Raw genomic sequence first — 27652 nt, forward strand, 5'->3', positions numbered from 1 at the left:
GCTCTGAGTGGCCAGTGCCACCAGGTGACGTCAGAGACTCCTTCTGATAGGCTCCTTCAGGTGTTGCTAGCCTATCCTCTCTCCTAGGTAGCCAAACCCTCTTTTCTGGCTATTTAGGGTCTCTTTCTCTGGGGAAACTTTAGATAACGAATGCAAGAGCTCATCCGAGTTCCTCTGCATCTCTCTCTTCACCTTCTGCCAAGGAATCGACTGCTGACCGCGCTGGAAGCCTGCAAACCTGCAACATAGTAGCAAAGACGACTACTGCAACTCTGTAACGCTGATCCTGCCGCCTTCTCGACTGTTTTCCTGGTGGTGCATGCTGTGGGGGTAGTCTGCCTCCTCTCTGCACTAGAAGCTCCAAAGAAATCTCCCGTGGGTCGACGGAATCTTCCCCCTGCAACCGCAGGCACCAAAAAGCTGCATTACCGGTCCCTTGGGTCTCCTCTCAGCACGACGAGCGAGGTCCCTCGAATCCAGCAACTCTGTCCAAGTAACTCCCACAGTCCAGTGACTCTTCAGTCCAAGTTTGGTGGAGGTAAGTCCTTGCCTCACCTCGCTAGACTGCATTGCTGGGAACCGCGACTTTTGCAGCTACTCCGGCCTCCGTGCACTTCCGGCGGAAATCGTTTGTGCACAGTCCAGCCTGGGTCCACGGCACTCTAACCTGCATTGCACGACCTCCTAAGTTGTTCTCCGGCGACGTGGGACTCCTTTGTGCGACTTCGGGTGAGCACCGTTTCACGCATCCTCGTAGTGCCTGTTTCTGGCACTTCTCGGGGTGCTACCTGCTGCTAAGAGGGCTCCTTGTCTTGCTCGACGTCCCCTCTACCTCCTGGTCCAATTTGCGACCTCCTGGTCCCTCCTGGGCCACAGCAGCATCCAAAAACGCTAACCGCACGATTTGCAGCTAGCAAGGCTTGTTGGCGTTCTTTCGGCGGGAAAACACTTCTGCACGACTCTCCACGGCAAGAGGGATCCGTCCACCAAAGGGGAAGTCTCTAGCCCTTTTCGTTCCTGCAGAAACCTCAGCTTCTTCTGTCCAGTAGAAGCTTCTTTGCACCCGCAGCTGGCATTTCCTGGGCATCTGCCCATCTCCGACTTGCTTGTGACTTTTGGACTTGGTCCCCTTGTTCCACAGGTACCCTAGATTGGAAATCCATCGTTGTTGCATTGTTGGTTTGTGTCTTTCCTGCATTATTCCTCTAACACAACTTCTTTGTCCTTAGGGGAACTTTAGTGCACTTTGCACTCACTTTTCAGGGTCTTGGGGAGGGTTATTTTTCTAACTCTCACTATTTTCTAATAGTCCCAGCGACCCTCTACAAGGTCACATAGGTTTGGGGTCCATTCGTGGTTCGCATTCCACTTTTGGAGTATATGGTTTGTGTTGCCCCTATCCCTATGTGTCCCCATTGCATCCTATTGTAACTATACATTGTTTGCACTGTTTTCTAAGACTATACTGCATATTTTTGGTATTGTGTACATATATCTTGTGTATATTTCCTATCCTCTCACTGAGGGTACACTCCGAGATACTTTGGCATATTGTCATAAAAATAAAGTACCTTTATTTTTAGTATAACTGTGTATTGTGTTTTCTTATGATATTGTGCAAGTGACACTAAGTGGTACTGTAGTAGCTTCACACGTCTCCTAGTTCAGCCTAAGCTGCTCTGCTAAGCTACCATTATCTATCAGCCTATTCTGCTAGACACCCTATACACTAATAAGGGATAACTGGGCCTGGTGCAAGGTGCAAGTACCCCTTGGTACTCACTACAAGCCAGTCCAGCCTCCTACAGGTTGGATCTCGGGGGGCTGGAGGGTTGGATCTCGGGGGGCTGGAGGGTTGGATCTCGGGGGGCTGGAGGGTTGGATCTCGGGGGGCTGGAGGGTTGGATCTCGGGGGGCTGGAGGGTTGCATCTGGAGGGCAGGGAGTGCTGAATCTAGAAGGGCTGGAGTGTTGGATCTGGAGGGTTGCATCTGGAGGGGCTAGAGGGTTGCATCTGGAGGGGCTAGAGGGTTGCATCTGGAGGGGCTGGAGGGTTGCATCTGGAGGGGCTGGAGGGTTGCATCTGGAGGGTTGCATCTGGAGGGGCTGGAGGGTTGCATCTGGAGGGGCTGGAGGGTTGCATCTGGAGGGGCTGGAGGGTTGCATCTGGAGGGCTGGGAGTGCTGAATCTAGAAGGGCTGGAGTGTTGGATCTGGAGGCGCTGGAAGGCCTGGAGGGTTGCATCTGGGGGGCCTGGAGCGTTGGATCTCGGGGGGCTGGAGGGTTGTATCTGGAGGGCCTGGAGGGTTGGATCTGGAGGGCCTGGAGGGTTGGATCTGGAGGGCCTGGAGGGTTGGATCTGGAGGGCCTGGAAGGTTGGATCTGGAGGGCCTGGAGGGTTGGATCTGGAGGGCCTGGAGGGTTGGATCTGGAGGGCCTGGAGGGTTGGATCTGGAGGGCCTGGAGGGTTGGATCTGGAGGGGCCGGAGGGTTGAATCCGGAGGGGCTGGAGGGTTGAATCCGGGGGGCCTGGAGGGTTGGATCCGGGGGGCCTGGAGGGTTGGATCTGGGGGGCCTGGAGGGTTGGATCTGGGGGGCCTGGAGGGTTGGATCTGGGGGGGCTGGAGGGTTGGATCTGGAAGGGCTGGAGGGTTGGATCTGGAAGGGCTGGAGGGTAGGATCTCGGGGGCTGGAGGGTAGGATCTCGGGGGCTGGAGGGTAGGATCTCGGGGGCTGGAGGGTTGAATCTGGAGGGCCTGGAGGGTTGGATCTGGAGGGCCTGGAGGGTTGGATCTGGAGGGCCTGGAGGGTTGGATCTGGAGAGCCTGGAGGGTTGGATCTGGAGAGCCTGGAGGGTTGGATCTGGAGAGCCTGGAGGGTTGGATCTGGAGAGCCTGGAGGGTTGGATCTGGAGAGCCTGGAGGGTTGGATCTGGAGAGCCTGGAGGGTTGGATCTGGAGAGCCTGGAGGGTTGGATCTGGAGAGCCTGGAGGGTTGAATCTGGAGGGCTGGAGGGTTGGATCCGGAGGGGCTGGAGGGTTGAATCCGGGGGGCCTGGAGGGTTGGATCTGGGGGGCCTGGAGGGTTGGATCTGGGGGGCCTGGAGGGTTGGATCTGGGGGGCCTGGAGGGTTGGATCTGGGGGGCCTGGAGGGTTGGATCTGGGGGGCCTGGAGGGTTGGATCTGGGGGGGGGCCTGGAGGGTTGGATCTGGAAGGGCTGGAGGGTTGGATCTCGGGGGCTGGAGGGTAGGATCTCGGGGGCTGGAGGGTTGAATCTGGAAGGGCTGGAGGGTTGGATCTGGGGGGCCTGGAGGGTTGGATCTGGGGGGGGGGGGCTGGAGGGTTGGATCTGGGGGGGGGGGGCTGGAGGGTTGGATCTGGGGGGGGGGGCTGGAGGGTTGGATCTGGAGGGCCTGGAGGGTTGAATCCGGAGGGCCTGGAGGGTTGAATCCGGAGGGCCTGGAGGGTTGAATCCGGAGGGCCTGGGAGGTTGGATCTGGAGGGCCTGGAGGGTTGAATCTGGAAGGGCTGGAGGGTTGAATCTGGAAGGGCTTGAGGGTTGAATCTGGAAGGGCTGGAGGGTTGGATCTGGGGGGCCTGAAGGTTGAGCCTGGAGAGGCTGGAGATGGGATTTGGTGGCATCTATAGTAACTCCCAGCCTCTGGAGGAGAGAAGTAGTGGTGGGTGTGGGCTCAGCCCTGCTGCTCCTACCAGCCAATCATCAATCGAAGGAAACATGTGGGCGCCCCCTTCCCTTCTGAGCTGGAAGGCTGCCATGGCCAAGCATTTGGTAAGCGCCCCTGGAGCTGTAGGAAGCCGGAGAGGCATGACCCTGGACTGGGAATGCTGGCCACTTACCTGAAGGAAGACACACTGAGCGGATGTGTGGATCTGTGGACTTCCACGGAATGAGGCCTCAGACTTGTATGGAAGACATGTGCCAGCCACACCTTCTGAGACCCTGGGCCCTCCCTCACATCTGTACTCCGCCGTGAGGACAGCAGTGCCCTGGGTGCCAACCAGCACTGGCATCAGGAAGGCACCACGAGATGAGCATTGGCAGGGCCAGTACAGCGCATCGGATGTTTGCACACCTGGCATCTTAGGAACCATGACCCCAACAACGTGGAGGGGGAGGGCAGGGTCTGCTGTAGAGGTAGGGCACTTCTTCTGATGGATACAACTTGCTGTGGGTTTATGAACGTGACATCCAGGGAGACGGGATGGAATGCCGTTAGTTACCCAGAGAAATCCAGCCCAGCTTGGGAGGTACCGTTGCGACGTGCCGGAGACATAAGGCACTAGCGGTGGTCGCAGAGTATGGAAGATACCCAGGGAGATGTGTGGCAGATACCTGCAACGGGTAGACCACCGGAAGGGGCTGTGGCAGCAGCCACAGCCCTGAGGGGGTGGGCACGGATGCCCCCCGCACTCCTTGCCATGGAACAGCAGACCCTGGTACCGAAGATGGCCAATATGAAATGATGCCGTTGGTCACCGTCTTGTCCTATCTACCCCGATGGTCCAGTAATCCAGCCCTGCGCGCCTGGGTTCCGGACTGAGCTTCTGTGCCACAAGTCACAAGATGGCAGAGAGGGGGGTGTAGAAGGATTGGGGCTCCAGCCCTGCACAGGAGGAGCTCATCCACCGATCTCACAGATAGCTTTGGTGTTGGGTTTGGTGGACAGTCACATCTCCATCTTCGCCAGGTGGACAACAGAACTCTGGCTGTGGCACGGACTCTCCACCCATGCAGCTGCAGTGGCTGTGGGATTGGGGTGGAGCACCGACCACCCTTCTGCCAGAGCAGGCCACCCCACGCGGGGCAGGAGGGGCTGGCCGGATGCTGAGTGCCAACAGATCCGTCTATGAGGTCCTCCTTGACCAACCTGGAAGGTCGGGATCAGATGTTCTCGTCCCCCTGCAGCTCCCATGGGACCTTTGAAAGGACCGGGATCAAAGGAAACCCGTGCAGCCAACTGAGACGAGCTCGGCCTGAAAGGATCCCTGGGGAACCGGTCAGAGGGAGGCATCGCCCCAAACACAGGAAACCCCCTGCTCTAACCTGGGGTGACAAGGCTCGTGCATGGAAACCCAATGTGGAGACATTCGCCTCCATCAGTGTCGGGTGTAGTTCCCTCTTCTGGCCCTCCTTGGGAAATGCCCGAGCATTGAGGGGGGCGCAGCAGCCACCACCAGAAAGTACCTCAATATGCCCAGTGCCACAGGCCGTCACCTCCCCACAAAGGGCCAAGACACACTCTGCCCAGCCTGCCAGGACTGACTGCCCTCCCCGAGGTGGACGCCCACAGCATCCTCTCCTGCCAGGAGCTGCAACGCTTCAGGGGCTCAGACTAGAGGCCTCGCACTGACTGTCGGCCAGGTAGGCACCCCGGGTTTGTGCCCAGGGTGACCCGTGCTTCTGAGGGCTATTTGCAGAATCCACCACGTCTGTTGGGTGGATCCACCAGGTGAGCTGAGAAGCTGCCCCTCTGGGCAGAGACTCGCCTGAAGCTGGAGCGCTGCGTCCTCAGGCTTCACAGAAGGGTCCCCATCCCCACCTGGGGTGTGGCACCAACAGCCTGCACAGGGCCCTGGGCCCGGCAGGATCCGCAGATCCAGGGTGGAAGTCTGACTCAGAAACGTCAGACCTCTCTCAGATGTCTGCGACCCTCTGAGGAGCAGGAAAGCGCCTCCTGCCTCAAGATGAACCTCTGCGTCCGAGAGCGCTCGACATCTGGAAGTGAATGCGAAGAGTCACGGAGACGTCATCGTCCACTGAAGGTGCCCGGGACCCAGGATTGGAAGGACTGAACCCCCAGAAACAACAGCGCGTTCACAGACACGTGGAGCCTCACTACAGACCCCAGAACCGAGATCTTGGTGGCGGGATCTTCCAGCCCCCCATCTGAGGGCCGGAGGACAAAGAGATGGAACAGGAGCCCTGGGGATCCAGGGGTGCAGATAAATCCCTCCCACATCAGAAGGCCAACATCCAAGGTGGGTGCCAAGAAGTGAATGGAGCCCGTGCCCAGTGGCTCCGGAGGTGCCACCCCTGGGCCCTTCGTGGAGCAGGGCACGGAGGTCCGGAGGGCACGCTGCTCGGGCCCCTGGAGGTGGCCGGAGGGCTCTGCTATCCCTTCCAGGGGATGGTCGGAGGGTTTAGAGGCAGCCGAGAAGGCGGGGTGTCAGGGACTGGGTCTGCTGCTGTGACCCCTAGATCCAGTGCGGCCACAAAAGCAGTGGGATAGTTGGGGGTGAGAGGCCGGGGTGAGAAGGCTGCCTCTGCCGGGAGTGGCCTGGTGTGGCCTCGACGTGTCCCACACCGACGATGGAAGTGCCGAGCCAAGAAAGTGAGCTGTGGCCCTTCCCCTCTAGTGCCCTGGCAAGAGCCAGGCTTATCTCTGAGCATCACTCACCATCGAGCGTGGCACTGTGCCCATGGGCAAGCTACCACGTGCACAGGATCCGGGCTCCTGGCAAGAGCCAGGCTTATCTCTGAGCATCACTCACCATCGAAGGGCATGTCCATCAGTGGCTTGGATATCTCTTGAGAATCACTCACCATCGAAGAGCATGTCCATCAGTGGGCTTGGATATCTCTTGAGACAGCTGGAAAACACAGTGTTAGAGAGTGTGGGCACCAGAGGAAAAGAAATGCTTTAAAAGCTAGCAGAGATGGTGCCAATCCAAGTGATGGTAAACAAGCAGCGCTCCATGGGAGGGACAAATACAATATTGGCAAGCTGGTGCACAAATAAGAAGCAGGGAAACAAGAGCAACAAGGAAAGCCGACCAATGGCAAGCAATGGGCGGGTTCCAAGACCCTCCATGTCCATGGTAAACAACAATATGGCACCAATAGACAGCACATGGCTGTGTAGACCTGAAAAGTGGTTACATGTGTAGATACAATTCCAGAACCAACCACTAGGTGGCGGGATAGCACAGCACTGTGAATCTAGATAGATTCACGCTGCATAAAGGCGGAGTGTTGCTTGGAGGCCCTCAGAGAGGGACAGAGGGTGAGAGGGGTGAGAGGAGAGAGGGGGAGCAAAGGGTGAGTGGAGAGAGAGGGAGCGGAGGGTGAGAGGGGTGAGAGGAGAGAGAGGGAGCAGAGGGTGAGAGGAGAGGGAGCAGAGGGTGAGAGGAGAGAGAGGGAGCAAAGGGAGCAGAAGGTAAGAGGAGGGAGCGGAGGGTGAGAGGAGAGAGAGGGAGCAGAGGGTGAGAGGAGAGAGAGGGAGCAGAGGGTGAGAGGACAGAGAGGGAGCAGAGGGTGAGAGGAGAGAGAGGGAGCAAAGGGAGCAGAAGGTAAGAGGAGGGTGCGGAGGGTGAGAGGAGAGAGAGGAGAGAGAGGGAGTAGCGGGTGAGAGGAGAGAGAGGGAGCAGAGGGTGAGAGGAGAGAGAGGGAGCAGAGGGTGAGAGGAGAGAGAGGGAGCAGAGGGTGAGAGGAGAGAGAGGGAGCAAAGGGAGCAGAAGGTAAGAGGAGGGAGCGGAGGGTGAGAGGAGAGAGAGGAGAGAGAGGGAGCAGCGGGTGAGAGGAGAGAGAGGGAGCAGAGGGTGAGAGGAGAGAGGGAGCAGAGGGTGAGAGGACAGAGAGGGAGCAAAGGGTGAGAGGACAGAGAGGGAGCAAAGGGAGCAGAAGGTAAGAGGAGGGTGCGGAGGGTGAGAGGAGAGAGAGGAGAGAGAGGGAGCAGCGGGTGAGAGGAGAGAGAGGGAGCAGAGGGTGAGAGGAGAGAGAGGGAGCAGAGGGTGAGAGGAGAGAGAGGGAGCAGAGGGTGAGAGGAGAGAGGGAGCAGAGGGCGAGAGGAGAGAGGGAGCAGAGGGCGAGAGGAGAGAGAGGGAGCAGCGGGTGAGAGGAGAGAGAGGGAGCAGCGGGTGAGAGGAGAGAGAGGGAGCAGCGGGTGAGAGGAGAGAGAGGGAGCAGAGGGTGAGAGGAGAGAGAGGGAGCAGAGGGTGAGAGGAGAGAGGGAGCAGAGGGCGAGAGGAGAGAGAGGGAGCAGAGGGTGAGAGGAGAGAGGGAGCAGAGGGCGAGAGGAGAGAGAGGAGAGAGAGGGAGCAGCGGGTGAGAGGAGAGAGAGGGAGCAGAGGGTGAGAGGAGAGAGAGGAGAGAGAGGGAGCAAAGGGAGCAGAAGGTAAGAGGAGGGAGCGGAGGGTGAGAGGAGAGAGAGGAGAGAGAGGGAGCAGCGGGTGAGAGGAGAGAGGGAGCAGAGGGCGAGAGGAGAGAGGGAGCAGAGGGCGAGAGGAGAGAGAGGGAGCAGAGGGCGAGAGGAGAGAGGGAGCAGAGGGCGAGAGGAGAGAGAGGGAGCAGAGGGTGAGAGGAGAGAGGGAGCAGAGGGCGAGAGGAGAGAGAGGAGAGAGAGGGAGCAGAGGGTGAGAGGAGAGAGGGAGCAGAGGGCGAGAGGAGAGAGAGGGAGCAGAGGGTGAGAGGAGAGAGGGAGCAGAGGGCGAGAGGAGAGAGAGGAGAGAGAGGGAGCAGCGGGTGAGAGGAGAGAGGGAGCAGCGGGTGAGAGGAGAGAGAGGGAGCAGAGGGTGAGAGGAGAGAGGGAGCAGAGGGCGAGAGGAGAGAGGGGGAGCAGAGGGTGAGAGGAGAGAGGGAGCAGAGGGCGAGAGGAGAGAGAGGGAGCAGAGGGTGAGAGGAGAGAGGGAGCAGAGGGCGAGAGGAGAGAGGGGGGCCAGCATGAGAGTGTAGGGAGACGGCAGAGCGTACTCTACATCGACAGATATTCCGAGTTGGGATCTCGAGAGGAGGGAGAGTGAGAGAAGAGGGAAACGGAGGAGAGAAAGGCGAGGATGGGGGGATGGAGAAACCGGGGCCAGAGAGAGGGCAGGGAGCAGAGGGTGGGGAGAGGCCGCAGACAGTGCGAGAAGGAGAGAGACCGGTGAGAGAGTGAGGCTTTGGAGAGAGACAGGAGGAGGTGGTAACGGAACAGAGAGACGGCTGAGGGACTGTGGAGAGGGGGAGACGGGAGGCAGAGGTGGAGTGGAAGTGACAGGGCGCAGGAGGACAGACAGGGTGGACAGGAAGTGAGAGGACAGACAGGGTGGAGTGAAGTGACAGGGCAGAGAGGGTGCAGGGGAAGTGACAGGGCACAGAAGGACAGACAGGGTGGAGGGGAAGCGACAGGACATACAGGGTGGAGGGGAAGCGACAGGACAGACAGGGTGGAGGGGAAGTGAGAGGACAGACAGGGTGGAGGGGAAGCGACAGGACATACAGGGTGGAGGGGAAGCGACAGGACATACAGGGTGGAGGGGAAGTGACAGGACAGACAGGGTGGAGGGGAAGTGAGAGGACAGACAGGGTGGACAGGAAGTGAGAAGACAGACAAGGTGGAGTGAAGTGACAGGGCAGAGAGGGTGGAGGGGAAATGACAGGGCACAGAAGGACAGACAGGGTGGAGTGAAGTGACAGAGCAGACAGGGTGGAGTGAAGTGACAGGGTGGAGAGGAAGCGACAGGATGGACAGGGTGGAGGGGAAGTGACAGGGCACAGAAGGACAGACAGGGTGGAGGGGAAGCGACAGGACAGACAGGGTGGAGGGGAAGCGACAGCACAGACAGGCCCCTCCCCCCGCAGGGGCGGTGGGCACGCCGCCCTGCACTCACCCTCGCCGATGACGTCCTCGGTGGTGACCCAGTCCGGGTCGATCTCCCGGGTGAACTGCTGGAAGGCCTGGGCCGGGTCCTGGTAGGCCAGCAGGTCCACGTACGGCTTCAGGAGCACCTTCTCCTCTGCGGGGGGAGACGGGCATTAGGGGAGCCTTCATGAACCCCACCGCAGCCTGGCACCCAGCCTGGCACCCTCACCATGGCCTGACACCCTGGTATTCACCCTGACACCGGCGCCTCGACACTCACCCTGGCACCCACTCAGCCACCCACGCCTCGACACTCACCCTGGCACCACATCCTGGCATCCACCTTGGCACCACATCCTGCCACTTTCGCTGGCACCGCAGCCTGGCACCCTCACCCTGGCCTGACACCACACCCTGTCACCCTCGCTGGTACCAAACCACCCTGGCACCACATCCTGGCACCCACCCTCGAACCACACCCTGCCACTCTCGCTGGCACTAATCCTGGCACCACAGCCAGGCACCACATCCTGTCACCACACCTTGCCACCATACCCTGCCACCAGACCCTGGAAACCTCGCTGGCACTTACCCTGGCACCACACCCTGGTATCACACCCTGGCACCCACACACGATCACCGCACTCTGGCACCCACCCTTGCATCTACCTTCTGGCACCCACCCTGGCACTGGGAGGGCAGGGCTGCTGGATTCACAGAGTGCCCGGGTAATGCCACCACCACGGGGGAGCTGCCCGGGAGGGGTGATTCCTCTTCCCTGAGGGCCTTGCCCCCAGACAGGCACTGCACTAGCCCTGCCCTCACAAAGACACCCACTCATCCACCTCTTCCTCGTCTATGCTCTAGTGACCTTTGACCCCTGCCATCTCTGCCCCCACAACCTACAGAGCCAGGGCACTAACAGAACCGAAGACATTAACCTATAGAGGCACTACAATGGAAGGGCCAGACTGGCCCATAGCGCTTCCTAGTGCCTTGAAGCGCCCCAGCTGCTGAGACCTTACCTCTGTCCGAGCCCGTGGAGCTGCTGTCCGGTCGGCCTCCTTTGCGGCGAGACCTTCTGCATAAAAAACACAATCAGTCTATCAGAAGGTGGGTCACCCTGGGGTGTCAACACCCCCCGGCTCTGCCCAAGGACCTCCACCCTGAGGGGAGTATCCCGGGGTGCAGGACTGGGGCTTGTGCGCAGCTCTGGCAGAGCACCCCAACTGAGACCCACAGCACCCCGCAGCGAACCACAGAGGAGCCCCAAGAAGTACCCTAGTCCTACCCAGGGGCCCCTGCTTCCGGGACAGAACCCCGACTGTGATCCACAGCACCCCAGTCCTACCCAGGGGCCCCCGCTTCCGGGACTGCACCCCGACTGTGACCCCCAGCACCCCAATCATACCCGGGGGCCCCAGCTCTTCCAGTACTGCACCCCAACTGTGACCCACAGCACCCCGCAGCGAACCACAGAGGAGCCCCAAGAAGTACCCTAGTCCTACCCAGGGGCCCCTGCTTCCGGGTCTGCACCCCGACTGTGACCCACAGCACCCCAATCATACCCGGGGGCCCCAGTTCTTCCAGTACTGCACCCCAACTGAGAACCACAGCACCCCAATTCTACCCCGGGAACCACTACTCTTCCGGCACTGTACCCCAACTGAGACCCACAGCACCCCGTAGCCAACCACAGAGGAGCCCCAAGAAGTACCCCAGTCCTACCCAGGGGCCCCTGCTTCTGGCACTGCACCCCAACTAAGACCCACAGCACCCCGGTGCCGACCACAGAGCAGCCCCAAGAAGTACCCCAGTCCTACCCGGGGGCCCCAGCTATTCCGACACTGCACCCCACCCTACCCCGGGGGCCCTGTTAGAATATCTGTGGGACCCACATGTAGCTCAGACGATGCACCTCGCCCCTGCCCCGCAGCACCCCCACTCCTTGAGCACCTCGCCGAGGGGTGCCCGTTCTTACCTCCGCCGGATGTAGAGCACGAGTACCAGTACTCCGGCCGCCACCAGCAGCGCCACAGCAATGGCAGCCGCCTCGCCCGCCGACAGCCCCTTGGGCTCTGAAAGAGAGAGAGTCACCCTTAGGGCATCAGTGGTGCACAGGGAACCCCCCCAGCACCCCCAAAACACCAGTGAAACGAGGAAACTCAAGGAGAGCAATGAATGCCCCCCCCCCCCCCCATCATCCGCAGATGGATCCCTCCTCACAGGGTGAAGAGACCGGCCTTGGACTGAGTGCACTCTATGAGCAGGCCTTAGGACTGAGTGTAACCTGTGTGCAGGCCTTGGACTGAGTGCACTCTGTGTGCAGGTCTTGGACTGAGTGTAGCCTGTGTGCAGGCCTTGGACTGAGTGCACTCTGTGCAGGCTTTGGACTGAGTGCACTCTGTGCAGGCTTTGGACTGAGTGCACTCTGTGCAGGCCTTGGACGGAGTGTAGCCTGTGTGCAGGCCTTGGACGGAGTGTAGCCTGTGTGCAGGCCTTGGACGGAGTGTAGCCTGTCTGCAGGCCTTGGACTGAGTGCACTCTGTCTGCAGGCCTTGGACTAGGTGCACTCTGTCTGCAGGCCTTGGACTAGGTGCACTCTGTCTGCAGGCCTTGGACTAGGTGCACTCTGTCTGCAGGCCTTGGACTAGGTGCACTCTGTCTGCAGGGATTGGACTGAGTGTAACCTGTGTGCAGGCCTTGGACTGAGTGTAAGCTGTGTGCAGGCCTTGGACTGAGTGTAAGCTGTGTGCAGGCCTTGGACTGAGTGTAAGCTGTGTGCAGGCCTTGGACTGAGTGCACTCTACGTGCAGGCCTTGGACTGAGTGTAGCCTGTGTGCAGGCCTTGGACTGAGAGTAGCCTGTGTGCCGGCCTTGGACTGAATGCACTCTGTGTGCAAGCCTTGGACTGAGTGTAAGCTGTGTGCAGGCCTTGGACTGAGTGCACTCTACGTGCAGGCCTTGGACTGAGTGTAGCCTTTGTGCAGGCCTTAGGACTAAGTGTAGCCTGTGTGCAGGCCTTAGGACTGAGTGTAGCCTGTGTGCAGGCCTTAGGACTGAGTGTAGCCTGTGTGCAGGCCTTAGGACTGAGTGTAGCCTGTGTGCAGGCCTTAGGACTGAGTGTAGCCTGTGTGCAGGCCTTAGGACTGAGTGTAGCCTGTGTGCAGGCCTTGGACTGAGTGTAGCCTGTGTGCAGGCCTTGGACTGAGTGCACTCTATGTGCAGGCCTTGGACTGAGTGCACTCTATGTGCAGGCCTTGGACTGAGTGCACTCTATGTGCAGGCCTTGGACTGAGTGTAACCTGTGTGCAGGCCTTGGACTGAGTGTAAGCTGTTTGCAGGCCTTGGACTGAGTGCACTCTGTCTGCAGGCCTTGGACTGAGTGCACTCTGTCTGCAGGCCTTGGACTGAGTGCACTCTGTCTGCAGGCCTTGGACTGAGTGCACTCTGTCTGCAGGCCTTGGACTGAGTGCACTCTGTCTGCAGGCCTTGGACTGAGTGCACTCTGTCTGCAGGCCTTGGACTGAGTGCACTCTGTCTGCAGGCCTTGGACTGAGTGCACTCTGTCTGCAGGCCTTGGACTAGGTGCACTCTGTCTGCAGGCCTTGGACTGAGTGTAACCTGTGTGCAGGCCTTGGACTGAGTGTAAGCTGTGTGCAGGCCTTGGACTGAGTGTAACCTGTGTGCAGGCCTTGGACTGAGTGTAAGCTGTGTGCAGGCCTTGGACTGAGTGTAAGCTGTGTGCAGGCCTTGGACTGAGAGTAGCCTGTGTGCCGGCCTTGGACTGAATGCACTCTGTGTGCAAGCCTTGGACTGAGTGTAAGCTGTGTGCAGGCCTTGGACTGAGTGCACTCTACGTGCAGGCCTTGGACTGAGTGTAGCCTGTGTGCAGGCCTTGGACTGAGTGTAGCCTGTGTGCAGGCCTTAGGACTGAGTGTAGCCTGTGTGCAGGCCTTAGGACTGAGTGTAGCCTGTGTGCAGGCCTTAGGACTGAGTGTAGCCTGTGTGCAGGCCTTAGGACTGAGTGTAGCCTGTGTGCAGGCCTTAGGACTGAGTGTAGCCTGTGTGCAGGCCTTAGGACTGAGTGTAGCCTGTGTGCAGGCCTTAGGACTGAGTGTAGCCTGTGTGCAGGCCTTGGACTGAGTGTAGCCTGTGTGCAGGCCTTGGACTGAGTGTAGCCTGTGTGCAGGCCTTAGGACTGAGTGTAGCCTGTGTGCAGGCCTTAGGACTGAGTGTAGCCTGTGTGCCGGCCTTGGACTGAGTGTAGCCTGTGTGCCGGCCTTAGGACTGAGTGTAGCCTGTGTGCCGGCCTTAGGACTGAGTGTAGCCTGTGTGCCGGCCTTGGACTGAGTGTAAACTGTGTGCAGGTCTTGGACTGACTGCACTCTGTTTGCAGGTCTTGGACTGAGTGTTAACTGTGTGCAGGTCTTGGACTGAGTGCACTCTGTGTGCAGGTCTTGGACTGAGTGCACTCTGTGTGCAGGTCTTGGACTGAGTGCACTCTGTGTGCAGGTCTTGGACTGAGTGCACTCTGTGTGCAGGTCTTGGACTGAGTGCACTCTGTGTGCAGGTCTTGGACTGAGTGCACTCTGTGTGCAGGTCTTGGACTGAGTGTAGCCTGTGTGCAGGCCTTGGACTGAGTGTAGCCTGTGTGCAGGCCTTGGACTGAGTGTAGCCTGTGTGCAGGCCTTGGACTGAGTGCACTCTGTGCAGGCTTTGGACTGAGTGTAACCTGTGTGCGGGTGTGAGGAAATGCTTTTTTTTGTAAGGTCACCCCTATGTTTCCAACTGACTCTGGTGGTTTTTCGACTCCGAGTACAGTGACGCCTGCTAACCAGACATCAGTGCCCGACCCTCGGACATGTATGTTGAATTGGCATAATCGAACATGCCTGTGAGGTCCTAGTAAATGATACTCCGGTACCCATGGCATGTATGTTGGGGTCACCCCAGGTATTCCTGCACGGGCTTTGCCACCCAGGGTGTGACATGGGTAAAACATGTCTCCCAGTACGACTCTGCATACGGGAGGGGCGGTTTCAAACATGGCAAAGCCACGAACCCCTTGGTAATCTGTACAGGTCACGGTCATGGGAGGCCTATCAAGCCCTGAGGCCGGGTGCAGCGCACTGCAAGAGCTGAGCATGTGTTCTGGCAGCAACGACGTGAAACTGTTGTTGTTCCTGTGGAAAGACCTGCTCGCCATTGACGAGTGCAGGGTTACACGCTGACCCGCCCGCGACTCCTGAACATGCGACCAAAGTCGATACTCCAAGGAATCAAACAACTTGTTACATCTCGTTACATCTTGACATTCAAGTCATCACTAATGTAACTTGTTCCAGTGAGAAACGTTTAGAAAGTTACCTGTTTGTTGCCCAAAGTCTCCTGCGCCCTTAGCGGTTGCACATGGGGCTTGGTCCCAAGAGAGATTTCTTCCCTCCTTGGGAGAGGTGCAAACGACTTATAGGAAAGGACACAACAGAGGCCTAAATGGGAGAGGTGTATCTCTCGCTCGCTGGATCACACACGGGCGTTAGCCCAAACCATCGAAGAAAGGCTGTGTTGGCATGGCCTGCACCCGCCGAACCTGCTGGCTAGCAAAGAAGGTCTGTGCCGCTGGGAAGAAATCGTCCCTAGAGCCCAGCCAAAGCCAAGCGACTCCAAGGGTCAGGAAGCTAGCTTCCTGTTCACCCCTCAGGAGCACAACAGCTGAGAAGCCTGATGGACAAGTTGGAAGCCCAGAATCTTCAACCCGCCGCCAGTCGCTGTTGTGCAGTGCCAGGGACCAGGGCCTGACACACAAAGCTGCACCCGAGTTTGCTGAACCTGGGACTGTTGTCAGAGTACAGCTAGGACCTCCAGACGATACGTTATCGACCCAGAAAGGATTGGCCTGTGACCGCAATACTGGGCAACTGGTAGTCCAGGGGCAATTGGACTTTTGCCTGCATCGAGATAGTTTTGAGGGACGTTGACTCTGTGACTAGGACCACCTCACCCCCTACGTGGAGGTGTAGTTGAGGCAAAGTGCCCCTTTTGGACATGGTCACCCCCACTTTTGCCATAGTTCTGAGGTTTTTTGACTGATGTACACCGGGTACCTGCTAAATAGGTCCCCAGTGTAGGAAACTCACCCTCTTTGGCATGGTTACCCCAACGTTTTGCCTCTTATTAATGTGCTTTGACTGTTTTCACTGGGATCCTGCTAACCAGGGCCCCAGTGATTGTGCTCTCTCCTCTAAATTTGGTTGCCTTGGTACCCTTTACACCCCACAATTGGCATACTGGTGTACCCCTGTAAATCCCTAGTATATGGTACTTAGGTCATTGGTACACCAGGGGTTCCCCATGGGATGCAGCATGTATTATGCCACCCTTGGGAGACCATGCAGTATGTGTCTGCAGGCCCGCCATCGCAGCCTGCGGGAAAAGGAGCATGCACACTTTCAGTACAGGTCACTGTAAGTCACCCCCACAGTAGGCGCTCCAAGCCCAGATGGCAGGGTGCAGGTCTGTGAGGGCACCCCTGTATGAGCAGAGGTGCCCTACGAACTCCAGTTCCAAGGCACTGGAGTACGCAAGTGTGGGGAAGCCATTTTACCCGTGTAGTGCCTCAGGTCATTAACTATGTCCAGCTACATAATGGTAACTCCGAACCTGTGCATGTTTGGTATTAAACATGTCGGAATCAAACCCCATCGGAATGCCAGTATTGGTGGCATGATTCCATGTGCTCTGGGGGCTTCTTAGAGGGCCCCCCAGTATTGCTCCAACCAGTCTTTTCAGGGTTTGAGGGCAGCCCAGCTGCTGCAGCCCCTCGGACAGGTTTCTGCCCTCCTGCTGCTTGACCAGCTCGAGCAGGGGAAGGCACAACAAAGGATTTCCAGTAGGGGACGGAGACAACACCCTCTCCCTTGGACATAAGTGTTACTGGGCTGGGGAGGGGTAGCTTCCCCAAGCCTCTGGTATGCTCTGAAAGGCACATTTGGTGCCCTCCTTGCATAATCCGGTTTGCACCAGTCCAGGGACCCCCAGTCTCTGCTCTGGTCCGAAACTACAGAAAGGAAAGGGGAGTGACCACTCCCCTGTCTATCACCACCCCAGGGGTGGTGCCCAGAGCTCCTCCAGGTGGCCACTTGATTCTTCCATGTTGGAAACAAGATGTGCAGAGGCCCCTGTTAGGGCTATGTAGGGGGTCCCTTTAGGGTTGGTCCCCAGATGCGGCACGCACGCCTCCACCAGAGCTCCTCTGCATCGACCTCTCCTGGTCCTGGCCCCAGAACCGCTGCTGGACTTCACAGGTATCAAACAAGCCTGCAACCCCCGAGACGACCTCACCTTGCAACAATCTTTCTTCAGCTCATTCCAATAACTGCAACATTTCCCCGGCTGTGCAGCCTCTGGGATCGGCAAGACTTCAGCTACACCAAGAAGCAAGAAGGAATCTCCCTTGGAGGGAAGGAGTCACTCCCCTGCATCTGCAGGCATCTAAGGCAGTGACGTCCGCCTGCTGGGATCTGCTGCCTCTGGACCTGCAAAGATTCTCCAACACAGGTGGTTGTTCTGAGGGGTCCTCTTGGTCCTCTCTGCCCATCTTGGGAGACGGTGAGCCTTTGCATCTGCTTGCAAGACAGTACCTCTGTGCACTGTGATTCTTGCAAGAACCAAGGCTTGTTGACTCCTGCTCCAAGGGATCTTCAGACTTCAAGAAGCTCCGGTCTCCTGCAATTTATCCTCGCAAGAACAGTCTCTCCTCTGCTTCTACAGAAACGTGGGACTTCTCTCCAGGTGTGCTGACTGGGCCTCACTGCATCTCACTGTGCCTGCTGCCAGTGGGTCGCCTGTGGGGGCTGTGACTGCTTCTGCTGGCTCTCCCGACTGCTGAGGATCAGTCCAGACTCCCCACCAAGGGTTGGGTCCCCTGGACCTTGCTGGTTCTCTTTTCTGCAAATCCTCTTCTGCCCAGATTTGCATTTGCCAAGGTTTGTTGGTGGTCCTCCTGACCACGGACAATCTGCGACAATGTGGGTCATCATCTGCAAGGACTCCTCTGCAGCTCCTGGACTCTGCAGCTGATCTTCACCTTCCCTCGTTGACCTGGATCTTCATCCAGAGAAGGGTGGGCAGTGGCTCCTGCCCCATCTGGACTCTGCCCCCTTCTCTTGCAGGTCCTCTTCTTCTGGAATCCACATCTGGGTTCCCCCGGACTGTTCCTGGTCTTACAATCTTCCCCTCCGAAGTCCCCTGGTTAGTTCATGGGAAGACAAGGTAACTTACATTTGCTCTCCTGGTCCCTGGTGGTCATCTAGATACTCACCTTTGGGGGTCCCAAGTTCTCCAGCTCCCTCCTAACTACTCTATATTATTGGGTGGAGGACATAACTTCTCATTCCGCTATTTTAGTATATGGTTTGAACCCCCTATGGGGGCCTATCTATTTTCTGCTATTTTTTGCCAATGCTTGTTGTTTTTATATGCCAAATCTTAATAATTACTGTGTATATATAGGGTGTACTTAACTCCAGAGAGGGGGTTTGCCCATAAGTAATCTAGTTCAGTGTTACTGTAATAAAGTACCTTTATTTTTGTACAACTGAGTGTTTTCGTTCATGTGTGTAAGTGCTGTGTGACTACAGTGGTATTGCATGAGCTTTGCATGTCTCCTAGATAAGCCTTGGCTGCTCATCCACAGCTACCCCTAGAGAGAGCCCTGGCTTCTAGACACTGCCTACACCTCACTTATAGGTTATACCTGGACCTGGTATAGGGTGATAATACTACAGGTGCTCACCACACACCAGGCCAGCTTCCTGCACCCAGTGGCCATGCTCTTTCCCTAAAACGTGGTAAAATGTCTAATTGCATCCAATTGTCCTAAGACAGGATGCATTATATTTTATGGGAGGACATATATGCAGGACCAGATATGCCCCTGTGACGTCTAGTTCCATTTCTTAGACACTGCAAGTGAACAGGCAGCCATCTTAAGGTGTGTACTGGACACTTGTCAGCACAGTTTTCTCGGCTACATGATGGCCTCACTGAAACCTATGGTTTGTGGTATCAAGCTCTTCGTCCTACCAAACCCACACTGATGCCAGTGTTAGATTTATTATGATGTGCACCCAGAGGGCACCTTAGAGACCTTATCAGACCCTTAGTGTGCTGGGTGACTGGAATCGACCACCCTTCCACCACAGACAAGTTTATGACCTCCTGTAGGTGACAGGCCGTGCTCTCAGAGGCCAGAAACCAGCAGGATGGCTAGTAAATCTGCATACCAAGGCCAGGGACTTTAAAGCCTTTGGTAGGCAATCCCAGCTTCCTCTAGACCTAGGATTTGCCACCCCCTGCCCTGAGGCCTATTTGGCACCAGAACATACAGGAAATTAGGCAGTCAGTAGTCCTGTTCCATCTTTGGGCTAGTCAAATCCATAAGTTGGGCTACCCGAAGTGTACACTCGAGGAAGAATTCCACCATCTTGTTTTTGGTGGAACTAGGAATTATGGGACAGGGTTATGCCCGCTTCTCACAGGAAGTGGTCATATAGGGGGTGTAGTAATCCACTCGCTACTACTCTACACACCACAATTGAGGTGGCGGAGGTTTAATGAAATCACCCTTGGCTTTGCCCCTGGCATTCTTGCCCCCCATAGAGGCTCATGTAGTAACCCCTGGGCGTGGTGTCTGGCCGGGGACACTGGTAAGACGTGGAGGGATCTCTGGGGGTGGATTTTATCACTCCACGATACGGGAAGCAGGGAAGGGAGCCATGTTGTGCTGATGTTTGTAATGCTCCAATAGCCTTGGCCATCTCGATATCTTGTTTAATTTTCTCAAGTACAGTGTGTACTTGAGGGCCAAAGAGGTGTTTGCCATCAAACTTAAGAATGAGGATGTTTTGTTGCATTTTCGGATTTGAAGCCTGAACCGCTAAGCCAGGTGGTACGTCTGAGAAGTACACTAGAATTAATTCTTCATGGTGGTGTGTTCTCTGCATCAGGGGTGCAGTGAGCAGAGGTGTTTCCAATTAATTTACCCCCATGAGGCGATCTCACATGCCCTTTTCTTGTGTTCCTCAGGGAGATATTGCATGATAGCGGGAAAGGAGGCCGAAGGTGTTGGCAATTCTCCATCGGTTGGCAGCCTGAGCAGCCACCCTCTTCCCCGCGACATCCATCTTGTTTCTTTCTTTGGCTGGTGGGGCGCCTCACCAGATGTTTGCAAATTTCCCCTTTTTCTCGCTGTGGCATCCACCAAAGAGTGACAATAGAGTTGACCTCTAATATTTGTAGGGTCAGTTAGGGAAAGGTGATACTTTCTATCGACCCTTGGAGTAATAACGTGTGCCGTAACAGGGTCTTTGAACGATGTCCGGAGCGTGTCTAGGCATACCTTTAAGAATTAGGATATACCGTGCCGAGCGTTGCCTAGAGGAGAGGGTCCCACACAAAACATCGTCCTCTGGTGGTTCAGTGTGGAGCTGGACCTCAGGACATGCAGCCACCCTAACCATGACGTGGCAGGTAGTGCTGTCGTCTGAGGGAGATGGCTTTGCCGGCTGAAGATCGGGGTCTGTGTCAGTAGGTAGGTGCATGTCATAAGTGTCCCGCGGGTCATCCTGAGGTGGAATGAAGACCTGATCTCCGTTATCCCCCCCAAAGGAATCAATCGAGTCCCCTGTGGAATATGATGCGGGTGCAGGAGGTGGGGGAGATGCAGCAGGAAGTGGTGTGATGCTAGCACCGGGCTAGTTGCCTTGTCAGCGTGCTTTCTGTGCCTTGTTGGTACACAAATGTCCACAACCTCCTCAAAACTAAGTTGTCCCTTTGCTGTTGTCCCAGCATGATGTCCTGCATTGCGAGTTCAGAGCCTGAGCTATATCTAGGCGAAAAGGAGCCATCATCTGCTGCCAACACTTGGGCATGAGCCTCCTCCTGAGGGTCTTTGTCTCCAAATAGGACTTGCGTGTCCTCAGCGCTGTTTCGGACATCTTAAGTCGTCAAGTTTGTTGATCCCGCAGGGTCTTTTTGGACCAAAAGAATCTTCAGGCTTCACATTTGCCTTCCTGATGGTCTGGAGAGAAGTATAAGTTACACACCTGATGGCGATCAGTGCACGGGTACTTGGTGTGGCATCAAGGGCAGACCAGAAGGGCGTTCTTCCATCCACACCATGTCCACCCAGTGATGAAACATAGAACATAAGCTCTGCCTGAAGGGGAAGCCCCACTGGGGCTGCGGCTGATTCAAGTTGCCTTGACAAAGTCAGCGTTGATGGAGAGATAAGGGAGACTCAAAAGAATTGCGATCATAAACAATACCGACGGTAAGGTATGGAATGATGACTCTGTCGAACCAGAACAGAGAAGAGCACGTCCAAACCAAACGGTGGAAGAAAACAATCAAACAATTGAGATGATGGCCAGGCACATTGCCAGTGAGAGGAGGAGGCATTCACTCTACCTCATGACCTGGAAAACTCTTGGAAGAAAAACAACTTGCACACTTCCAAGCCCAACACTAGATGCGGGGACTATGCTAAGCATGTATATCTGCAGCCACACATGCCTCGAACAATCTATCTCTAGCAGTGGGTCATGCAGCGTAATCTCCAAATAGTTCTTCTGTTTGCAGGCCTGAAAGCCTTGGGTACGGAATTGCCTCTGGGTACAAGACCCCTAATGTTGGACACCCCCACTACCCTTCTGGTTAAAGGAATGTACTGGCATGATCGAGAACCAGGAGAGCTGCAGAGGGACTGAGCCAACAAAAAATATGCACTTGCAGGCAGGGCTCTGAAGGGTCAGAGGTCCGCTCCTGTGAAACGAGTGGGCTTTTTATGAGGGATCAAAGGATCCTTCTGTATGAAATGAGGGGGCGCTTCATGGAGGGGACCTCTGAAGGGTCATAGAAACCTTAGCTTTAACATGAGGGGGCACTTCATGAAGGGGAGGGGACCTCGGAAGGGTCATAGAAACCTTAGCTTTAACATGAGGGGGGCTCTTCATTTCAAGAAGGGGGCTTTAACATGAGGGGGCTCTCCATTACAAGAAGGGGGCTTTAACATGAGAGAGGGGGCTTTAACATGGGGGGGGCTCTTTATTACAAGAAGGGGGCTTTAACATGAGGGGGGCTCTTTATTACAAGAAGGGGGCTTTAACATGAGGGGGCTCTCCATTACAAGAAGGCGACCTCTGAAGGGTTGAAGGAATGTTGTGTGTGTTTGTAAGATGCACTATCACCCGTGAGGGTATCCTGGCGCTGAGCAGGCGTGGGTACCTTGCCCTGCTTAGGGTGGGTTGGTTGATTGTGGAGCCAGATGTTCAGTTTCTTGTGGAATTCGTGAAGGGAGTTGGAGGCTCGGGTGTGGAGCCGGAGGTCGCTCCACGCTTCGGGGGGTGTAGAACGCTTGTGCTCCTGGTCTGGTACTGTGTCTGTGTGGGATGTAAACCATTTGGGGTCCTGGGGAGCCGAGGCGTGTGGTCGTTTGGTGGAAGGAGATGCGGCTGTTCAGGTGGGGGGGGGGTCGGCAGAGTTGGGGAGTTCCACGAATGTGTGTGAGGAGTTTGAAATTAGTGTGTTTGTGTGTCGTGGATCCAGTGGCGCTCGCTGAGGTAAAATCTGCTTTGAAATTAGGGGGCTGGGACCTCAAAGTCAAAAGACCACCTACTATGACATGAGTGGAAGGGGGCTGAGGGGGAGACAAGAGTCTGTGAGGCGGAAGGAACCTCCACCATGAATGAGGAGGCTCTTTCTGGTAGGTTGAAGGGACATCTGAGGGCACTGGGGGGATCTTCCCAAAGGAAGGGGCGCACCTGAAGGGCCAGCGGTACCTCCACTTTGACATGAGGGCTCAAGGACAAGCACCCCCTACCCCAATAGACGCCGACCCCTTCTTACCTGGTGGTAGGGTGCGGAACTCGTAGGACGGAGAGAGGGGCCCGGGGCCCAGAGGGGTCTGTGTCTGGACCCGGATCACGTAGACAGTGTCCGGCTGCAGGTCTGGCAGGGTCAGCTCCGACTCCTGCTGGCGTTTCACCGTGAAGTGGTCCTTCTCGCCCTGGGAGGACAAGACACCAGGGTTAAGATGGAGTGAACGGGGGTGCAGCTGAAAAGAGGAGGGTCATTAAAGGGAAGGGGGTAAGAAAGAAGAAAGGGAGAGCAAGTCAGTGAAAGAGAAAGGGGGGGCTGGACTGCGCGTTAGAAGGGAAAGTCTAAAAGTGAAATAGTGACAGAAGAGATCCTGAGTGTGAGATGAAGTAGAAACCAGAGGGGAGAGAGTCTCAGGGATGGGAAAGAGGAGCTGTTAGAGGGGAGCACCTGAGAGAGAGAAGGAAATGTTAAGAGAGCTCTTTGTTGGTGCTACATGCTGCAGACAGTTAGCTTCTAGGCACTAGAGCGGAGACTGGAGCCAGGAATCAAGCTTTGATCCCATGGTACAAGGGTCCCGGTGGGTGAGGGTCCCCCAGACTCACCCTCTAAGACAGAGGAGGTGCTGAGCTGCCTCAGGTGTGATCTCTTCCTTTACCCAGCTCACCTCAGAGCAAGGCAGGGTGTTGTAGTTTAGCAGCGATTAGATTAAGCATTAGCAGAAGACATCTTGTATTTAGTAACTATTGTGAACATTTCGCGGAATCCATTTTGTATTCATGGCAGCCATTTTCTCTGCCAAATGCTGCCATGTGCTCACCATGTGCTCTGTCCTACATTTCTGTTAACTACTCTTGAAAATCTGCCTAGTGACAAGTTATATTTAGCATCTCTCACTTTCGCACATGCTCAGTAAGGTCTGCAGCTGTTAGTCCTTGAAAACTGTTAGCCCCTCCTACCTGTCGATTGTGCATTTCCACATGACCTTACATGTATGCAAGTCTTGCTTCTATAATTGTACCACCTTCTTTTAGCCCCTGCATGGGTATAAAAGGACCATGCTCTCTCAGTTCAGTGTGCTACTTCAAGCATTACCTAAGGGTGCTGTTTGAACTGTAGTACCACCTCATAACTGTTTAATAAACTTTGTCTTTTATTTCGGTTTCTGTGCCAACTTCTTCCTACATGGTCTGAGGACTTTGTGCAGAGAAAGGTGAACCCCTTGCACTAGTAGGCCTTGCTGAGGCTTACTTCAACAAGGGGGTGATGTGCCCCCTGGAGGCAGGAGAGCCCCATCACCCAGGGGCGAGCCTCCCACCCTTCTCGTGGGGCAGCAAAGCTCTTCTGACCTGTTTACTTGTTTCAATCAGCTGACTGAAGAGAGAAGGACATGCATCTGTCAAGGTATAATCTGTGATTTAAAAGTAGAAATGAGCCAGGAAAACCTGAGACTCACGCCCCCGGAAAGTCACTGCCTAAAATACACCCCATGCCCCGTAACTGGCGCCCTGCGGTGCCTTGTGCCTTGTTGCATAGAAGGACATTAGTCCTGTTGTGCAGCGAGTCTGCGAATGTTCCCTCAGGAGTGCTGAATCCAGTGGAAGGAGGAGTGAGTATGAATGTTTCCCTCAGGTGTACTGAATCCACTGGTGGAAGGAGTGAGTAGGAATGTTTCCCTCAGGTGTGCTGAATCCAGTGAAGGAAGGAGTGAGTATGAATGTCCCCTCTGGTGTGCTGAATCCAGTGGAAGAAGGAGTGAGTATGAATGTTTCCCTCTCGTGTGCTGAATCCAGTGGAAGAAGGAGTGAGTATGAATGTTTCCCTCAGGTGTACTGAATCCACTGGTGGAAGGAGTGAGTAGGAATGTTTCCCTCAGGTGTGCTGAATCCAGTGAAGGAAGGAGTGAGTATGAATGTTTCCCTCAGGTGTACTGAATCCAGTGGAAGGAAGGAGTGAGTATGAATGTTTCCCTCTGGTGTGCTGAATCCAGTGGAGGAAGGAGTGAGTATGAATGTTTCCCTCTGGTGTGCTGAATCCAGTGGAGGAAGGAGTGAGTATGAATGTTCCCTCAGGTGTGCTGAATCTAGTGGAGGAAGGAGTGAGTATGAATGTTTCCCTCTGGTGTGCTGAATCCAGTGGAGGAAGGAGTGAGTATGAATGTTCCCTCAGGTGTGCTGATTCTAGTGGAGGAAGGAGTGAGTATGAATGTTCCCTCAGGTGTGCTGAATCCAGTGTAGGAAGGAGTAGCAATGTTCCCTCAGGTGTGCTGAATCCAGTAGAGGAAGGAGTGAGTATGAATGTTCCCTCAGGTGTGCTGAATCCAGTGGATGAAGGAGTGAGTATGACTGTTCCCTCAGGTGTGATGAATCCAGTGGAGGAAGCAGTGAGTATGAATGTTCCCTCAGGTGTGCTGAATCCAGTGGAGGAAGGAGTGAGTATGAATGTTCCCTCAGCTGTGCTGAATCCAGTGGAGGAAGGAGTATGAATGTTCCCTCAGGTGTGCTGAATCCAGTGGAGGAAGGAGTGAGTATGAATGTTTTTCTCTGGTGTGCTCAATCCAGTGGAGGAAGGAGTGAGTCTGAATGTCCCCTCTGGTGTGCTGAATCCAGTGGAAGAAAGAGTGAGTATGAATGTTTCCCTCTCGTGTGCTGAATCCAGTGGAGGAAGGAGTGAGTATGAATGTTTCCCTCTGGTGTGCTGAATCCAGTGGAGTAAAGAGTGAGTATGAATGTTTCCCTCTGGTGTGCTGAATCCAGTGGAGGAAGGAGTGAGTATGAATGCTCCCTCGTGTGTTCTGAATACCGGGGAGGAAGGAGTGAGTATGAAAGTTTCCCTCAGGTATGCTGAATCCAATGGAGGAAGGAATGAGTATTAATGTTTCCCTCAGGTGTGCTGAATCCAGTGGAGGAAGGGGTGAGTATGAATGTTTCCCTCTGGTGTGCTGAATCCAGTGGAGAAATGAGTGAGTATTAATGTTCCTTCAAGTGTGCTGAATCCAGTGGAGGAAGGAGTGAGTGTGAATGTTCCCTCAGATGTGCTGAATCCAGTGGAAGAAAGAGTATGAATGTTCCCTCAGGTGTGCTGAATCTAGTGGAGGAAGGAGTGAGTATGAATGTTCCCTCAGGTGTGCTGAACCAGTGGAGGAAGGAGTGAGTATGCATGTTCCCTCAGGTGTGCTGAATCCAGTGGAGGAAGGAGTGAGTGTGAATGTTCCCTCAGATGTGCTGAATCCAGTGGAAGAAAGAGTATGAATGTTTCCTCAGGTGTGCTGAATCCAGTGGAGGAAGGAGTGAGTATGAATGTTCCCTCAGGTGTGCTGGATCGAGTGGAGGAAGGAGTGAGTATGCATGTTCCCTCAGGTGTGCTGAATCCTGTGAAGGGAGGAGTGAGTGTGAATGTTCCTCAGGTGTGCTGAATCCAGTGGAGGAAGGAGTGAGTGTGAATGTTCCCTCAGGTGTGGTGACTCCTGTCAGGGAAGGAGTGAGTGTGAATGTTCCCTCTGGTGTGCTGAATCCTGGTGGAGGAACTAGTGAGTGTGAATGTTCCATCTGGCGTGCTGAATCCAGTGGAGGAAGGAGTGAGTGTGAATGTCCCCTCAGGTGTGGTGACTCCTGTCAGGGAAGGAGTGAGTGTGAATGTTCCCTCTGGTGTGCTGAATCCTGGTGGAGGAATGAGTGAGTATGAATGTTCCTTCAAGTGTGCTCAATACAGTGGAAGGAGTGAGTAGGACTGTTCCCTCAGGTGTGCTGAATCCAGTGGAGGAAGGAGTGAGTATGAATGTTTCCCTCTGGTGTGCTGAATCCAGTGGAGAAATGAGTGAGTATGAATGTTCCTTCAAGTGTGCTCAATACAGTGGAAGGAGTGAGTATGACTGTTCCCTCAGGTGTGATGAATCCAGTGGAGGAAGGAGTGAGTATGAATGTTCCCTCCGGTGTGCTGAATCGAGTGGAGGAAGGAGTGAGTATGAATGTTCCCTCAGGTGTGCTGAATCCAGTGGAGGAAGGAGTGAGTATGCATGTTCTCTCAGGTGTGCTGAATCCAGTGGAGAAAGGAGTGAGTGTGAATGTTCCCCCTGGTGTGCTGAATCCTGGTGGAGGAAGGAGTGAGTGTGAATGTTCCCTCTGGCGTGCTGAATCCAGTGGAGGAAGGAGTGAGTATGCATGTTCCCTCAGGTGTGCTGAATCCAGTGGAGGAAGGAGTGAGTGTGAATGTTCCCTCTGGTGTGCTGAATCCTGGTGGAGGAAGGAGTGATTGTGAATGTTCCCTCTGGCGTGCTGAATCCAGTGGAGGAAGGAGTGAGTGTGAATGTTCCCTCTGGCGTGCTGAATCCAGTGGAGGAAGGAGTGAGTGTGAATGTTCCCTCAGGTGTGGTGACTCCTGTCAGGGAAGGGGTGAGCACTCAATGCTTGGACCTTTGAGTTATGATTTCTAAGCCTGCCTTTCAAGTAGGCGGTGAGGTCTCTGGCACATCACAGGTTGAGGGAGAGCTGATGTGGTGAAAGGGCAGGTGGGGTCTGACCAGACTTGAGGGATGAACTCGAGAGTGACTGCTCGAGTCCACAGAGCTCCTGCCCCAAGGATGAGTTGGGAGTTTTCACATTTAAATGTGAGAAGAGGCTTTGGTTAGTTGCTGTCAGTGGTGACGCCACCTGGGGGTGGTAAATAAGTCACTCCTGTTTGATGCACTATTACACGCAGATTTAAGTTTGTGCATGGGGAATGGAGTGTAAATCAAAACCACCCCAACCCCTGTATCCACCGCTCCCAGGGTATAGCGCCATGAAGCCATCTCTACCATGTGGTCAAACATCGGCATGGTTACTGGGCCCTTGAGAGATGGGGGGGCTGGGGACAGGCGTGAAATGGGGTGAAGTGTCCTCAGTGTGAGGGTGTAATGGGTGAATGGATAACTTTTGTTTAGTGATGCCTCACCCTGTGAACAGAGAGTTCGAGTATGCTTATTGGCTCAGGAGCTGCTGCGAGTGCTGACGGCCTGGGGGACATGGGGTGCTGGGGACCTGGGGTGCTGAGGGCCTGGGGTACTGGGGCATAGGCTTGCAGATAACGTAGGGTGCTTGCTCCTGGGGTGCTGGGAGCATAGGTTGCTGGGGCTTGGGGTGCTTGGGGCGTGCTTGGGGCAGAGGGTTCCGGGGCCCTGTGAGGCTAGGGCCCTGGAGTGCTGGGGGCTAGGG

At 55.5% G+C, this 27652-nt stretch overlaps 1 protein-coding gene across 1 annotated transcript in view; it reads right to left on the reverse strand.

The window, feature by feature from the left end:
- The window catches only part of EPHA1 (EPH receptor A1), a 161720-nt gene that overhangs the window by 55186 nt on the left and 78882 nt on the right, over positions 1-27652 (reverse strand). The window contains exons 7-10 of the mRNA XM_069242658.1: positions 22491-22650; positions 11563-11659; positions 10607-10662; positions 9610-9735 (exon numbers count right to left, since the gene is read on the reverse strand). Coding sequence (XP_069098759.1) covers positions 9610-9735; positions 10607-10662; positions 11563-11659; positions 22491-22650 — 439 coding nt within the window. The remainder of the gene's footprint in view (positions 1-9609; positions 9736-10606; positions 10663-11562; positions 11660-22490; positions 22651-27652) is intronic.

Source organism: Pleurodeles waltl, chromosome 7 (genome assembly GCF_031143425.1).
Source record: "Pleurodeles waltl isolate 20211129_DDA chromosome 7, aPleWal1.hap1.20221129, whole genome shotgun sequence".
NCBI classification, from domain to species: Eukaryota; Metazoa; Chordata; class Amphibia; order Caudata; family Salamandridae; genus Pleurodeles; species Pleurodeles waltl.